We start from the raw sequence: 17,996 nt of genomic DNA, 5'->3' as shown, positions 1-17,996 counted from the left end.
CCCCGAGGAGGATGGGCGGGGCGTTCTGAATTTGGCGGAGAGCAGGGATTGGTAGGATGGGGGACTTATTCATAGAAGGATGCTTTCCGAGTGTGAGGGTGCTGGAGGAGAAGTTTGCATTGGTGGGGGGAAATGAATTCCGATATTTACAGGTACGGGAGTTTCTGCGGAAGCAGGTACCAACCTTCCCACTCCTGCCGCTAAGGGGGATTCAGGATAGGGTGATATCCAGCGGATGGATAGGAGAGGGGAGCGTCTCGGACATATATAAAGAGCTTATGGGTTCGGAGGAGACGCAGACCGAGGAGCTGAAGCAAAAGTGGGAGGAGGATCTGGGGGGAGAGATGGAGGAGGGCCTCCGGGCGGACTCGTTAGGAAGGGTCAACGCGACTGCAACATGTGCCGGGCTCAGCCTGATCCAATTTAAGGTTGTTCACCGGGCTCACATGACAGTGGCCCGGATGAGCAGATTCTTTGGGGTGGAGGATAGGTGTGCGACGTGTACGGGGTGGGGGGGGGGGGGGGGGTGGGGGGGGGGGGGGGGGCAGCGAACCATGTCAATATGTTCTGGGCATGTCCAAAACAGGGATTTTGCCAGGGGTTTGCTGACGCCATGTCCACAGTATTAAATATGAGGGTGGCAATGAGTCTGGAGGTGGCGATTTTTGGTGTATCACAGGATCCGAGAATCCAGGAGGAGAAAGTGGCGGACGTTCTGGCCTTTGCTTCCCTGGTAGCCCGGAGGCGCATATTGCTGGCTTGGAGGGACTCAAAGCCCCCGAAATCAGAGATCTGGCTTTCAGACATGGCTGGCTTCCTCTGCCTGGAGAAAATTAAGTTTGCCATGAGAGGGTCTCTGTCGGGGTTTGCCTGGAGGTGGCAGCCATTTGTCGACTTCCTCGCAGAGAATTAATCGTCAGCAGAAGGGGGGGGGGGGTTAGGTTAGCATAGGTTAGGGGGCTAAGCAATGGCAGGACCTGTGGGAGAGGGAGGTGGAATTTGCACTATGTTTATATTTTCCTTGTTATGTACATTGTTGATTTTGTTGCTGTTACAATGCCAAAGAAATACCTCAATATATGTTTATTTTTTTAAAAAACAGCCTTTCTGACCTAGATTTGTGCACAAAGAACAGGTAATATTCTAGAGATTAGTCATTGTTTATGAAACTGTTACCCTTTGTGAGAAGGAGGGGGCGAAAAGGGGGGAGCAAAACAAAGAAGAAAGTAGGAATTAAAGAAAATTTGCAATACCTCACCAAAATCCAATCCAGTAAGATTTACTGAATGTACTATTCACGTGACCTGCAGTTGGGTGTTGGGCTCCAGCACCAGCAGCCAACATTTCATAAATAGGTTGTATTTGAATTCAGATTATGAATCTGACTCTGATCTCTCCACCGCTGTATAAGCACTGACCCTGATTGTATGCTGGTCACCAAGATCAGAAGATTTGCCAGCACTATCATGAACTACAACACAGGAAAGAATTGATGAGAGATGAACTTTGGTTGCATTTATACTTTGTGGATTATTCTTGGCTACTCAGCTTAACTAGCAAATTTATTGCTCGCAATATTAGCACAATATAAAAATAACTTCTGTTTCTTTATATAAATGTGTCTATCAGTTTATGCTAACCAGCAGGGGACAGAAGCAACTCCTCTCTGATGAACTCATTAGCATGGATCAATTTTTCTTGCTCCTGAACATACATACTTTGCTGTTGAATCCAAATCTAGTTTAACTACTCTTTCCTTAAACACAAGATGTCTTTTCCACCCATTCATCCAACTTCAGATAAGTTTCCCAGTTTTCCGAACAATGTTCACCTAATTCTTTCGAGTTTTAAATTCACTTTAACTTTTGAGGTTTAACTGAGCTACAAGTTTGTGTTGGGTGTTTACAGAAATTAAATTTATTATAATCTGCCACTAAAATAAAATTTCATCTCCCAAGTGTCACAGCCTTTCCTTGTGAGTCGGATGTTGCTGCTGTCGTTCACTTCGGCATAACTGAATGAAAGAGAAAGGTGCAAATTACTTGAAGGCCGTACCTTAACAGGTTTCCCCCTCTGGATCTTTTTGGTTCCGAGCCAGTATGAAACTGATCCAAGCAGAGCAGAAGGAAAAAAAATAGAAAATGCTGCAAATACGCAGCATGTTATGGCAGCATCTTTGGAGAGAGGAGCAGCGTTAACATTTCAGACCTGTGACCTTTGTCAGAACCGGGGGAAAGTTAGAAATGTAATAGATTTTGAGGAAGGGCAGCATAGGGTCTCGCCTGGAGGTTAGTTATGGGTGGGGGAATGAGGTCAGAAGAAATGGCAGGCTCTGGCTCTTACCAGGTTCCCCCTTTCCCAATATCGGTCTTTCAATCAGGCACTGAGTAACTTTAATTGAGGGATCCATCCTGCGTGCCTGTCGGTTTGCCTTTCTCATCCGCGCGCCCCCCCCCCCCAATGAATATTAGCGGCAGTGGGATAAAGCCCTTAAGTGGAAAATAATTGCTTAATTATGGGCCTCAATTAGCATTCAGGTGGGGAGGCCATCCAACACCCTCCCCACCCTCAACTTAATCGAGCTCGGCCGGAAAGGCAGCACGATTCCTGGCCATGTAAAATGATTCCCACTCCCAATTGCTATCTTGTGACTCTCCTGTTGGAAATCGCTTATTTGGCATCATCTGTTGATGAGCATCAGCTATGATGCTTTCCACTGTCATTTAGACTGCTCGCATTTACTATAAAGGCTCTCCACTTGGCAAGGTACCCGGACTGCCGCCGTCAATATAACCATACATCAGCCAGAGTCAGCAATCGCGTGAGCAGGGGGAAGAATAATAATAAGACTAACATGCACTGTTAAGGTTGCATAAAAATGTTATGTTGTTGACTGGCAGAATTTTCAGTAAGAACTGTCGCTCTTATCCCCAAGCTAATTGAAAGAGTCAATATACAATATCTTTTTCTGGACCATAATATTTCTTCCCATTTTACAGAATTAGCAATCTGTTTTATTATATTGCATCCATATACTGTCCTTTCAGTAGTAATTCAGATGTTATTAATGGCCAGCCTTAAAGAGAGCAGTAAATTCTCCTCATACTGTGCTGATCTAAGCATCTCCACATAGTCAGTTGCTATTCATCAACTTTGTTACCAAGTTTGGTGCTTTAGCTGTAATGTTCAGTCGCAAAAACGAGTACCCAATTCTTTTTTTCCAATTTGGGGGCAATGTAGCGTGGCCAGTTCACCTACCCTGCACATCCTTTTGGGTCGTGTCTCCACGCTGACACGAGGAGAATGCGCAAACTCCACACGAACAGGAGGCCAGGATGGAGCTCGGGTCCTCAGCTCTATGTGATAGCAGTGCTAACCACTGCACCACAGTGCTGCCCATTCAGTCGCAAAGACAAAAAAATTGCATTCAAGTAAGTGTATATGCGGGGCAGTGCACTTCCTGCGTGTGGTGCTCGACCCCCGTGAAAGATGTGTAACCATCAGTACCTGACCTTGGTGTTGTACTGCTCGATGTGCTCTTTTCCGACACTTTATTACATTATATTCACAGATTGCTAAATTGATAGTAAGAACCTTGGTATTAATATATAAAGTAGCAATTTGGAATTATTTTTCTCTGCACAAAGACATGTTAGGTATGGAATGCATTATATCTAGCTGCTGAAACTCAATTCATCACCTTTTAAGAATTGACTGATTATAGACGAGATTTATATGTTATATTTAATTTAAATGTAATTTTAATGTTAACTTCCCTATGAACAGCCTCCTTCCATTCAGACAAGCTCAATAAGATGCCAGCCTGCAGATCTCTTTTGTGAGTAGTGTAGCTAATGCTCAACTTTTAGTTCTGCTGAATATAAAGACAGCTGGGGCTGTCATGATTTAATAAAGATTATAGTTGGAGGTTTAATTGTGATCAAAGCTCAAAGGACAATCATTTTTTAAAAAATTATTGTTGAGCTGTTTAGTCATTGAAAGCTGTTGTAATTACCTGTGTAACCCAATCATTCAGTTTTAGTAAGAGCTGTTTCCCCAGTTTGTGAGTGAAAGAAATATGGGAAGAGGCTATTTTTAGTAGTGATATTGATTGTATCGCTAACATATCAGCTCCCTCTGCTGTTCATCAATGGTATTTTCCTCCTCCTGTACACAACTATGTTCCAAACTTCCCTGCCAATTTAGCTGAATACTACCAAATCCAAATAAACCAGAGGGCCAATTAATCTGTGACCATAATTGTTTTGGCATATGAACCACAAATTCTAATCCCATTTTCCTGTTTGCCTCCAATTCTCCATTAGCATTTCTCTCTTTCAACATCTGTCCAATTCCCTGTTTGTCTTGAGATGTTCAGGTGCAAAGAGTGCCTGGGAGCCACTTGTGCTAACATTTTTAAAAGATGTTAGTAGCCCAAATGGCCTCCTGCCAGTCCAGAAACAGTTGGCACCAAAATATTGAGAACTGAGAAGCACTTGCAGATTTCACAAGCTTGGATCTTAGGTCAGAAGCTCCAGTGTTGTCAGCAGGGACTGTACCTGCTTTGCCTTGAACATTCTGTCAATAATTGCACCCATCCTGGGGCGGCACCGTGGCAGCTGTGGTTAGCATTGCTGCCAACAACGCTGAGGATCCAGGTTCGATCCCAGCCTGGGTCACTGTCTGTGTGGAGTTTGCACATTCTCCCCTTGCCTACGTGGGTTTCGCGCTCACAACTCAAAGATGTGCAGGTTAGGTGGATTGGCTGTGCTAAATTTCCCATTAATTGGAAAAAATAATAATTGTTGTACCCTATATTTATTTTCAAAAAAATAAAAAAAATGATTGCACACATCCTAGGTGAGACCATTGATCACCACACTGGATGACATTCTGCTTTCCCATTATAAACTCAATGATTTCCAAAGGCCTGTGACCTCTCGGTTTGGTAACCACTGGTGTACGGCATACTCATCATTCTGCTGTAACTCACTACCCAAATATTTTATTTATGCAAGTTTTCTGAATCTGACTTTTGTATTTTGTTATTTCTTTTCCTATTTTTAAATTTAGAAAATTATTTTTTTTTCCAGTTAAGGGACAATTTAACGTGATCAATTTACCTACCCTGCACATCTTTTTGGGTTTTAGGGGTGAGATCCATGCAGACACTGGGAAAATGAGCAAACTCCATACGTACAATGACCCGGGGCTGGGATTGAACCAGGGTCTTCAACATCGTGAGGCAGCTGTGCCACCGTGCTGCCCTTGTATTTTACTAATGGAATTAACTTTCTGGCATTGCCAATACATGTATTGGAAAATAGTTTGTCATGTATGTTAAAACAGTGCCACAAGCTGACAATATTCCTGCAATGGTATGGAAGACTTGTGCTTCAGAACTTGCTGCACCCCTAGCCAAGCTGTTCCAGTACAGCAACAACACTGGCATCTACCTGGCAATGTGGAAAATTGCCCAGGTTTGTTCTGGACACGAGAAACAAAACAAATCCAACCAAGTCAATTACTGTCCTATCTGTCTCCTCTCCATCATCAGCAAAGTGATGGAAGAGGTCATTAACAATGCTATCAAGTGGTACTTGCTCAGCAATAACCTGCTCACGGACGCTTAATCTAGGTTCCACCTGGGTCACTCAGCTCCTGGCCTTATTACAGCTTTAGTTGAAACAAGGGCAGAAGAGCTGAATGCCAGAGGTGAGGTGAGAGTCACTGTCCTTGACGTCAAGACAGTATTTGACCAAGTATGGCATCAAGGATCCCGAGCAAAACTGAAGTCGATAGGAATTAGGGTAAAACTCTGTGCTGGTTGGAGTCATACCTGGTACAAAGGAAGATGGTTATGGTGGTTGGAGGTCAATCATCTCAGCTCCAGGACATCACTGCAGAAGTTCCTCAAGGCAGTGTCCTAGGCCTGACCATCTTCAGCTGCTTTATCAATGACTTCCCTTCCATCATGAGGTCAGAAGTGGGGATGTTTGCGCATGACTGCACAATGTTGAGCATCATTCGCGACTCAGATAATGAAGCAGCCCATGTCCAGATGCAGCAAGACCTGGACAATATCCAGGCTTGGGTTGGCAAGTGGCAAGTTACATTTGTGCCACACAAGTGCCAGGTAATGACCATTTCCGACCAGAGAGAATCTAACCATCGCCCCATGACATTCAACGGCATTACCATCAACATCTTACTATTGATCAGAAACTGAGCTCGACAAGCCATATTAATACTGTGGCTACTATGTTGTAGTTAATATTTTTCCCGCTTCTGGACTGTGATAGAAAGATTCAACAACGCTCGTTAAGAAAACAAAACTAAACCTTCAAGGCCTTCTACCAAGAGCTGTACACCTCAGAGCCCCCAACGGGGAAGGCTGGGATGAACCGCGTTCTTGATGGACTGGACATACCAGTCGTGGGAGAGGGCAGAAAACGGGATCTGGAAGCACCACTAGCACTGGGAGAGATCATGGAGAGCATTAGCTCCATGCAGACGGGGAAGGCGCCGGGACCGGACGGATTCCCGGCGGACTTCTACAAAAAATTTGCGACAGCGCTGGCCCCGCACCTGCGGGAGATGTTCACAGACTCGCTAGCTAGGGGCACACTGCCACCCACGTTAGCACAGGCCTCAATCTCGCTGATACCTAAGAAAGACAAAGACCCAACGGAATGTGGGTCATACAGACCCATATCTCTGCTGAATGCAGACGCCAAAATACTGGCCAAAATCCTAGCCAAAAGGCTAGAAGACTGTGTACCTGAGGTGGTCACAGAGGACCAGACGGGCTTCGTCAAAGGTAGACAGCTTACCGCGAACATCAGGCGCCTGCTGAACGTGATAATGACCCCCTCCGGGGAGAGAGCACAAGAGGTGATCGTCTCCCTGGACGCAGAAAAGGCCTTCGACAGAGTCGAATGGAAATACCTCATAGAGCGGTTCGGGCTTGGAACAGGGTTCACCGCTTGGGTAAAGCTCCTATACAATGCTCCCATGGCGAGTGTACGGACCAACAATACCAACTCCCAATACTTCCAGCTGCACAGGGGCACCAGACAAGGATGCCCACTGTCCCCGCTGCTGTTCGCACTAGCAATCGAACCGCTAGCAATCGCGCTCAGGGCAGCAAAAAATTGGAGGGGGATCCGAAGGGGAGGTAGAGAGCACAGAGTCTCACTCTATGCGGATGATCTGCTCCTCTATATCTTGGACCCACAAAGCAGCATGGACGGAATCATCGCGCTCCTGAAAGAGTTTGGAGCCTTCTCGGGCTACAAACTCAACATGAGCAAAAGTGAGATCTTCCCAGTACACCCGCAAGGGGGGGGGGGGGGGCAGCACTAAAGGGGCTGCCGTTCAAACAAGCCCGACATAAATTCCGCTACCTGGGGATCCAAATAGCCCATGACTGGAAAGGGATCCACAAATGGAACCTCACCAGCCTGACGGAGGAAGTTAAAAAGGACCTGCAAAGATGGAACACAGTCCCGCTCTCCCTCGCGGGGAGAGTCCAGACGATCAAAATGAACGTACTGCCCAGGTTCCTCTTCCTGTTTAGATCCATTCCGATCTACATCCCCAAGGCCTTTTTCAAAGCGCTGGACAAACTTATCATGGCGTTCGTATGGGGGGGGTAAAAATGCTAGGATCCCAAAGAAGGTCCTACAAAAAACAAAATCCAGGGGGGGGGGCTAGCCCTCCCGAATCTACAATTCTACCACTGGGTGGCAACAGCCGCGCGAGTAAGGGGATGGATCCAGGAGCCAGAAGCTGAGTGGGTGCGTGCGGAGGAGGCCTCCTGCATGGGAACCTCCCTCCGGGCCCTCGCCACGGCAGCACTCCCATCCCCACCCAAAAAACACTCCAGCAGCCCAGTGGTGACAGCCACCCTCCAATCCTGGAATCAACTGCGGCAGCAATTTGGCCTGTACAAAATGTCGGACAAGGCTCCCATCTGCAACAACCATAGGTTCAAACCAGCACTGACTGACGCCACCTTCAAACGGTGGAGGCAGGACGGGGGGGACACTGACAGTCAGGGACCTATACACGGACGACAGGATCGCAACACTGGACGAACTGACAGAGAAATTTCAGCTAGCTGGGGGGAACGAGCTACGGTACCTGCAGCTCAAAAACTTCCTACGAAAGGAGACAAGGACGTACCCACAACCGCCACGACAGACACTACTGGAAGACCTACTGGACGCAAGTATCCTAGAGAAAGGGAACTGTAGTGACATGTATGACCGACTGGTAGATAGGGACGACACCGTACTGGCCGCAACAAGAAGGAAATGGGAGGACGACCTGGGGATGGAGATAGGGTGGAGACTCTGGAGCGAAGCACTGCATAGGGTCAACTCCACCTCCACGTGCGCAAGGCTCAGCCTGATGCAACTAAAAGTGGTACATAGAGCCCACTTAACAAGAAACCGCATGAGTAGGTTCTTCCCGGAGGTGGAGGACAGATGTGAGCGGTGCCAAAGAGGCCCGGCCAACCACGCCCACATGTTCTGGTCTTGCCCCAGACTTGTGGAGTACTGGACAGCCTTCTTCGAGGCTATGTCCAAAGTGGTGGGGGTGAGGGTGGAGCCATGCCCGATAGTGGCGGTCTTCGGGGTTTCAGACCAGCCAGATCTATTCCTGGGGAGGAGGGCGGACGCCCTTGCCTTTGCCTCCCTGATCGCCCGCCGTAGAATCCTGTTTGGCTGGCGGTCAGCAGCACCGCCCAGAGCTGCAGACTGGCTGTCCGACCTCTCGGAATCTCTCCAAATGGAGAAAATCAAATTCGCCATCCGAGGGTCGGATGACGGCTTCCACAGAACATGGGAGCCATTCATGCAACTGTTCCGGGACCTGTTTGTGGCCAACGTACAAGAGGAAGAATAGTCGGTGGCCAAGAATCAGGGGAAGATGGACGTGAATCTGGGGAAGGTAGCCGGGGGGGGCGGGTTACGGGCTCGTTACGGGGGTTTGATGGCAAGCCAAGGCCCAAAACCAAACTATAAATAAGTGCCTATAAACATGTGCCTCGGCCATATTGGGGAATGTAAAATATGTATGCTGGCTAAAGGGAGCGGCCACAATTGTTGTTATGAAGATGCTTACCTGTAAATATTCATGTTAAATTTTTGTGTTTTCTTTTTTTTTCTTCTCTCTAATAATTTGTAATTTGTCATATATAAAATATGAAAACTCAATAAAAAACATTTATAAAAAAAAAGAAAACAAAACTTAACTTTATTTGCAAATTACAACTGTCTGCATGCAGAAATGGCTGAAACTTGGAGTCGGAAAGCAGTCAAATAGAAACTGCTGGGTCCGTCCCAAGTCTGCGCTATTACAGACAAATAGGACGATACTTATACATTATAGATCAAGATAACATGAATACAGCTTGGTCAGGAATTTGATCAAAAGTAAAACATAAGCCCCGCATATACCCCGCAGGGCAAGAGTTATAGCTGGGGGAAGGACAATTATGATGCCATTAGACATGACTTAGGATGTGTTGGTTGGAGAAGTAGGCTGCAAGGGTTGGGCACACTGGATATGTGGAGCTTGTTCAAGGAACAGCTATTGCCTGTTCTTGATAAGTACGTACCAGTCAGGCAGGGAGGAAGGGGTCGAGCGAGGGAACCGTGGTTTACCAAAGAAGTGGAATCTCTTGTTAAGAGGAAGAAGGAGGCTTATGTGAAGATGAGGCGTGAAGTTTCAGTTGGGGCGCCTGATAGTTACAAGGAAGCGAGGAAGGATCTAAAGAGAGAGCTGAGACGAGCAAGGAGGGGACATGAGAAGTCTTTGGCAGGTAGGATCAAGGAAAACCCAAAAGCTTTCTATAGGTATGTCAGGAATAAAAGAATGACTAGGGTAAGAGTAGGGCCAGTCAAGGACAGTGGTGGGAAGTTGTGTGTGGAGGCTGAGGAGATAAGCGAGATACTAAATGAATACTTTTCGTCAGTATTCACTCAAGAAAAAGATAATATTGTGGAGGAGAATGCTGAGACCCAGGCTATTAGAATAGATGGCATTGAGGTGCGTAGGGAAGAAGTGTTGGCAATTCTGGACAAGGTGAAAATAGATAAGTCCCCGGGGCCGGATGGGATTTATCCTAGGATTCTCTGGGAAGCCAGGGAAGAGATTGCTGAGCCTTTGGCTTTGATTTTTAGGTCATCATTGGCTACAGGAATAGTGCCAGAGGACTGGAGGATAGCAAATGTGGTCCCTTTGTTCAAGAAGGGGAGTAGAGATAACCCCGGTAACTATATGCCGGTGAGCCTAACGTCTGTGGTGGGTAAAGTCTTGGAGAGGATAATAAAAGATACGATTTATAATCATCTAGATAGGAATAATATGATTAGGGACAGTCAGCATGGTTTTGTGAAGGGTAGGTCATGCCTCACAAACCTTATCGAGTTCTTTGAGAAGGTGACTGAACAGGTAGACGAGGGTAGAGCAGTTGATGTGGTGTATATGGATTTCAGTAAAGCGTTTGATAAGGTTCCCCACGGTCGGCTATTGCAGAAAATACGGAGGCTGGGGATTGAGGGTGATTTAGAGATGTGGATCAGAAATTGGCTCGTTGAAAGAAGACAGAGAGTGGTAGTTGAGGGGAAATGTTCAGAATGGACTTCAGTTACGAGTGGCGTACCACAAGGATCTGTTCTGGGGCCGTTGCTGTTTGTCATTTTTATAAATGACCTAGAGGAGGGCGCAGAAGGATGGGTGAGTAAATTTGCAGACGACACTAAAGTCGGTGGAGTTGTAGACAGTGCGGAAGGATGTTGCAGGTTACAGAGGGACATAGATAAGCTGCAGAGCTGGGCTGAGAGGTGGCAAATGGAGTTTAATGTGGAGAAGTGTGAGGTGATTCACTTTGGAAAGAATAACAGGAATGCGGAATATTTGGCTAATGGTAAAATTCTTGGTAGTGTGGATGAGCAGAGGGATCTCGGTGTCCATGTACATAGATCCCTGAAAGTTGCCACCCAGGTTGATAGGGTTGTGAAGAAGGCCTATGGTGTGTTGGCCTTTATTGGTAGAGGGATTGAGTTCCGGAGCCATTAGGTCATGTTGCAGTTTTTACAAAACTCTAGTGCGGCCGCATTTGGAGTATTGCGTACAGTTCTGGTCGCCTCATTATAGGAAGGACGTGGAAGCTTTGGAACGGGTGCAGAGGAGATTTACCAGGATGTTGCCTGGTATGGAGGGAAAATCTTATGAGGAAAGGCTGATGGACTTGAGGTTGTTTTCGTTAGAGAGAAGAAGGTTAAGAGGTGACTTAATAGAGGCATACAAAATGATCAGAGGGTTAGATAGGGTGGACAGCGAGAGCCTTCTCCCGCGGATGGAGGCGGCTAGCACGAGGGGACATAGCCTTAAATTGAGGGGTAATAGATATAGGACAGAGGTCAGAGGTAGGTTTTTTACGCAAAGAGTGGTGAGGCCGTGGAATGCCCTACCTGCAACAGTAGTGAACTCGCCAACATTGAGGGCATTTAAAAGTTTATTGGATAAGCATATGGATGATAAGGGCGTAGTGTAGGTTAGATGGCCTTTAGATTTTTTCCATGTCGGTGCAACATCGAGGGCCGAAGGGCCTGTACTGCGCTATATCGTTCTATGTTCTATAAGCAATATCATAAAACTGGCGCCACCTTGCTGACCTTTAGAGGACTCGGGATCTCATATCATTATCTTGTCTTTTGATCGCATGTTTAAGAAACGGAGCAGACTTGTTTAAGTATCCAAAGAGACGAGTTCTAGCTTACCTTGTGTATTTAGACTGCTCTGGGTTATGACGACTGAGTTTTATCTGAGTTTAGAGTCAGCCAGTTTTCGGGTCAAGTTGACCTTTTCTGCTTGTATTTGTGCCTTAGGTTATGCGAAGTCAGTTTAAATTTCATTGTACCAAGAAACTTGACTAGTTTTCCCATCGTGCCATTATTTGCTTCGCACAACACCACAACTAGGGCAGGTCAAAGGCTCGGAATCCTATGGCCTGTAACACACGTCGTGACCCCCCAAAGCATGTCCATCATCTACAAGGCGCAGGTATGGAGTGTTATGGAATATTCTCCACGTGCCTGGATGAGTGCAGCTCCAATGACACTCCAGAAGCTTGACACCATCCAGAACAAAGCAGCTCGCTTGATTGCACCCCTTCCACAAACATTCAAACCCTCTACCACTGACCAACAGTTGCAGCCGTGTGTACCACCTACAAGATGCACTGCAGTAACTCGCCAAAGTTCCTTAGACAGCACTTTCCAAACCCACGAACACTGCCATCTAGAAGGACAAGAGGAGCAGATATCTGGGAACCCCACCACCTGGAGGTTCCCCTCCAAGTCACTCACCACCCTGACTTGGAAATATATCACTCTTCCTTCACTTTCGCAGGGACAAAATCCTGGAACTCCCTCACTAACAGCACAGTGGGTGTACTTACACCTCAAGGACTGCAGTGGTTCAAGAAGGCAACACACCATCTTCTGAAGGGCAACTAGGAATGGGCAATAAACGTTTTCCTAACCACCGACTCCCACATCCCATAAATTAATTTTACGAAAACTACAGTGTGCTAATGATTATAACTACCATTGGACTATAACCTGGAGTAATCATGACAGCCCTTGCTGTGCCAGCCTGTGCTGGTGAGTGAGGTGGTCCTGTATTTAATCTAAAGCTGTCACGTACATTACAGGTTAATCCAAACACAACAGAGAAAAATCCCACATCCATCCAGAAAATACAGCCACAGTACAAACTGTAATTTGTTTCCCTTTCTAAAATCTTAACTAACGTAACCCTCCCGAAACCATACAACCTCCCCCCCCGCCTTACTCACCAGAGGCAAACAAATCTTCGATCACGGATATGAATGGCCTCCATCTCACTTGAAATCCCTCCACTGATCCTCCAGGAGAAAACTTAATTTTCTCCCAATTGCAGAAATTCTGCCATATCTCCCGACCATGCCGACACCTTCGGTGGCACAGCTGACCTACACCCAAGCAGAATTTGCCACCGGGCAATCCGGGACAAAGGCCCCGATATCGGGCCCCCCCCCTCCCATTCAGTAACTCGGCAGCTCCGATATCAGCACCAGTGACTCAGTTCCATCCTGTAGAAGCTTTAATGTAGTAAAATGTCCTACGGTACTTCACAAAATAGGAGTGAATGAATGCTGAGAAGCAGTAAGAGGAGGAAACTTTGTTTGAAAAGATTTTATGGATACCTTTGAAGGTGGACTGCTATGTAGCCAGGGATAAAAGAGTTGTGGAATAGAATTATGGCTTGATGGCTGTAGTTGTGTCTGCAAGGTGAAAAAGTGAGTGTACAGTAGGCAAGAACCTGAAGAGCAAATGTGAACTGTTTTGGTCCCCTTATCCAAGGAAAGGTATACTGACATTGGAGGCAGTGCAGAGATGGTTCACTACGTTGATCCTGGGTTTGGAGGGATTTTCGTATGCGGAGAGGTTGTGTAGGTTGACCGTGTACTCACTGGAATTTAGAAGAATGAGAGGTGACCTCATTGAAACATATAGGATTCTCCAGGGGTTTGACAGATGCTGAGAGGGTGTTTCCCCTTGTGCAAGAGTCCAGGACCAGATGGCATAATCTCAGAGTATGGGTCGCATTTAAGACCGAGATGAAGAGGAATTTCTTCTCTGAGAGTAGTGAATCTGGAATTCTTTACCAGAGAGCTGTGAAGGCTGGGTGGTTAAGTATGTTCAAGGCTGGGGCAGCATGGTGGCACAGTGGCTAGCATTGCTGCCTACGGCGCTGAGGACCCGGGTTCGAATCCTGGCCCTGGGTCACTGTCCGCGTGGAGTTTGCACGTTCTCCCCGTGTCTGCGTGGGTTTCGCCCCCACAACCCAAAAGATGTGCAGGTTAGGTGAATTGGCCACGCTAAAATTACCCCTTAATTGGGAAAAATAATTGGGTACTCTAAAAAAAATTTTTTTTAAAGTATGTTTAAGGCTGAGATAGACAGATTTTTAGACAGATTTTTAATCAGTAAGGGAATCAAGGATATAAGGATATAAGGCGGAAAAGTTGGAGTTGAAGATTATCACATCAGATCAACCATTATTTCATTGAATGGAGGAGCAGACATGATGGATTGAGTGGTCTACTTCTGCTCCTACATTTTATGGTCAAACTGATATATAGGCCAATTCCTAGTTTGAAACATTTTATTTTAACGTTTAAGCAAGGTTAGGAATCCTCTACTTTCCCCCTTTCATTTGTGCTTTTCCACCTTGAACATTGCTTCATGACTTCCCTCCTCTGACCAAGAGAGCAGGTGGTTTGATTTTCACTTTAACCAGGTTGTTGTTCAGTGAAGTTTCTTGACTCCCTACTCAAAGCAGTTCAAAGGAAGTTAGGAAAGCAATGGAATGAGCAGATTGACTCCATGTCACTCTTTCAAGGCTTCCTGCCTCTTTCAAGGCTTCAAGGCTTCCTGCCTCTCCACCTCTTGGCTCTAGCTGTCCTTTATACTCAAGTTTAATTTGCTGGGGGAAGCACGGTGGCGCAGTGGATAGCACTGCTGCCTCACGGCGCCGAGATCCCAGGTTCGATCCCGGCTCTGGGTCACTGTCCGTGTGGAGTTTGCACATTCTCCCCGTGTTTGCATGGGTTTCACCCCCACAAACCAATGATGTGCACAGTAGGTGGATTGGCCATGTTAAATTGCCCCTTAATTGGAAAAAAATTAATTTGGTACACAATTTATTTTTTTAAAAAAGTTTAATTTGCTGACCTGCTTTATAGTAAAAATACCACTTTCTGTAAACTACTAAAGCAATCCTTGGGAGTTCAACGGTGAAACTGCTTTGACAGTGTTACCGCTCCCAGGAGGGTAGTGTCTGAGGTATCACTCCTGCCATCTAAGAGAATTCTAGTGACTCTATTGCTTCACAGCTCCAGGATCCCAGGTTCGATTCCCGGCTTGGGTCACTGTCTGTACGGAGTCTTCACGTTCTACCCGTGTGTGCGTGGGTTTCCTCCGGTTTCATCCCACAGTCCAAAGATGTGCAGGCTAGGTGGATTCGCCATGCTAAATTGCCCTTAGTGTCCAAAATTGCCCTTAGTGTTGGGTGGGGTTACTGGGTTATGGGGATAGATTGGAGGTGTGGGCTTGGGTAGGGTGCTCTCTCCAAGAGCCAGTGCAGAATCGATGGGCCGAACGGCCTCCTTCTGCACTGTAAATTCTATGTTTCTATCTCAGCTGAACTTTTAATCAGCATCAGTGCACCTGGATTATGGCAGGAAAGTTAACAAGTTTTCCTGTAGTTTATTGTTATCCAGTGACTGGAATGTGGATTTGTGTGGTTTCTGGGTAATGTGTCGGTCAAATTGCCGCCCGATCCCCATAATCTGGGTTTGCACACACACACACACATGGGTGAATTGGGGAGGTACCAAAGGGCAGCTGGTATCCTGGAACCTTACCTCAGCAAGAGCCAGTGCTATCAAAAGAGGAAAAGGAGGGGCGAAAAAAGCTATTTTACTCATAGACTGTGTTTTGTGTTTTGTGCAGCACACCTAGACCAGCCATGCTGCAAGGCGCTCTATGACTTTGAGCCAGAGAATGAAGGAGAGCTTGGCTTCAAGGAAGGAGACACCATCACATTGACCAATCAGATTGACGACAACTGGTATGAAGGAATGCTGCATGGCCAATCGGGCTTCTTCCCTGTCAACTATGTGGAAGTGCTGGTCCCATTACCTCAGTAAAGGTGCTGAACTGGACACCAGATACAGATGTGGAGAGAGGGAGACTTTCAACATTCCTTTTAATTTAAAACACTAGTCCACTTCCATGGGTTGTTTCTCACAGTGCAGTGTTACGTTGCGTGCAATGCATCATCATTTTTTTTTTAAATTTTGAATTGACAAATGTTCTTTTGTGTTAATCTAAGTTGCAGCTCCAGTTACTCTGCATGTATTGCAATATGGTTGTGAGAGGTCAGCATTTAGTTCAGTGGATAATTATCTGTAAGCTGTCCAGTTCTAACAAAGTGAAAGAGCTGAAATTAGGCATTTGCTTTGCAGAAGAGATAGCTGTGACAGTGTTATTGCTCCCAGTGTAGGAAGTACCTACACTGCTCATCATAAATTAGTTTCTATTGCACAGTTAGTGCTGCGGAAGTCACGTGATCTTGGATCACCTTTATTTTAAGATATGTTTTTATAATTGCTTTGGTTCCCAATTCACACTAAAATGGGGGTTATATGGAAATAATTCACATTGTACACGGCCTTGGGTTGCACAATGGGTCAGACACCAGCCTCTCAATTCTGGCACCTGGATTGACATTCAGCCTGAACTGATGGGTGATTGTCTTCCCTTCTGCAAACTAGCAGGGTCCTATGTGAAATGAACTTGACCAGGCTGAACCCAGTTTCATACAGCAGTGGACTGGCAATCTCATTCAATGGGGCACAGGACGGCTGTCGTGGGAATTGGACAAATGTCAGGAGGGGGATGCTGCTCTGAGGTTGGGACCAGGTGAATAGTTGGAACCCAGGAGAGAGCGCTTAACCTTGCTGTCCCTGACGCTGTAACACTGGATGCCTGAAATGGAAAGTGTCCCATTCCCAGAATCTGGTACAATCCAAGTAGTGGTGTCAGCATTACAACTTAAGCCTTTGAACTTTCCTGGCTTACTTTGTCTAACCCATCACTGCCTTCTGTTTGTCCCATGTTTACATTAACTCTCCGCTGTGGAAGATCCTAAGTTTTAAGATGTGAATCAAAACAGGACTTTTGTTCCTCTCTATTTTAGACAACCTCTTTTTCGGCAAATTCTGTCCGCTGGTTCGTGACAGACCTGCTTTTTCCTCCCTCACAGGTGTAGTTAGCTTCCCTAGAACAGGGAGAGGGGAAAACAAGCCAGAGTTCCTGCACATGAATACTATCCCATTGGGAGAATGTGTTTGCAGTGAATGGGGTGAGGACAGTATAGATCATGTTCTGCTGTGATAGAAAAATAGTCCATTGACATCAATGAAGAATAATAGCTCCTTGGATGAAATACTAGAAGGTGCCTGGTGTCTTTGGAATTGCACCCCAGCAAATGTCAGCACTGAATAGAGGAGGGAATGGGGGAGGGGACAAGCTTTTTAAAAAAAAAACTCAACGTCTTTTCCACAACAGAACCCAGTTTTCTGATGGTTCATCTTTCTCAGTTTTCGAACAAGTGAGGGTGTTTAAGCATTCCTTGCAATTGTTATGTGAAAGTTATAAATAACTAGACCTTGGTTTAGAAGTACAAGTTTAAACAGTACCTCGTTTCTATGAACCACTTTTATATTGAAGGGAAGACCCCAGTAGAGAACAAGTGTTGAATCCAATATAAAGAGGGGCAGTTTGGAAGATCTGTTCATGCTGTGCCAGGAGGCATAATCCTGCAGCATAAATACGCTGGTGTACACAGTATTGGAAGAAGTACTGTAAATGAACCACCATAATTGTCTCTTGAGATAGAGGATGCGCCTGTGAGGTGGTTTCTCCCGCTGCCTCTGCAGCCAAAGTACAGGTGGGTCGAAATGCCTTCCCACGAACCTGGATGCAGGTCGTTCAGGCCACTATTTAGACTTGCTCACTGGTGGGCTGAACTCAGCCTCCCATCTCTTATCCATCCTCCAATCCAAAAAGGCCATTATCAAATTGCTGGCTTGTCAAGACCTTTCGCTGAGGTTAAAGGTTGCCTGCAGTTAAAATGGTAAAGCCACATTTGTAACATTTGAACAATTTGCACATTGAAGCTGGTGCTATGAATGTCATCTTATCGTGTAAACATGTTAGATCTGGAATGGCCCCAGATCTGCAATATAAATAAGACACAATTCAGTCTTTCAGGGAAGTGGAGTCAGTAAGTAAGGGGCTCCTGTTGCACACTCTTTGACTTCCCTAAGCCGTTATCCTATTGCTGCTGCATTTATTTTATGGATCCTA

At 46.0% G+C, this 17,996-nt stretch overlaps 1 protein-coding gene across 1 annotated transcript in view; it reads left to right on the top strand.

The window, feature by feature from the left end:
* sh3gl1b (SH3-domain GRB2-like 1b) overlaps positions 1-16,901 on the top strand; it is a 189,179-nt gene extending 172,278 nt beyond the window's left edge. Inside the window, exon 9 of the mRNA XM_038776508.1 lies at positions 15,576-16,901. Within this exon, the coding sequence (XP_038632436.1) occupies positions 15,576-15,772 (197 nt within the window). The 3' untranslated portion in view covers positions 15,773-16,901. The remainder of the gene's footprint in view (positions 1-15,575) is intronic.
* The last annotated feature ends 1,095 nt before the right edge of the window (positions 16,902-17,996 follow it).

This window comes from Scyliorhinus canicula, chromosome 18 (assembly GCF_902713615.1).
Source record: "Scyliorhinus canicula chromosome 18, sScyCan1.1, whole genome shotgun sequence".
NCBI lineage: Eukaryota > Metazoa > Chordata > Chondrichthyes > Carcharhiniformes > Scyliorhinidae > Scyliorhinus > Scyliorhinus canicula.
Note: the sequence above shows the minus strand (reverse complement) of the source record. Positions and strands in the feature narration are given on the sequence as shown.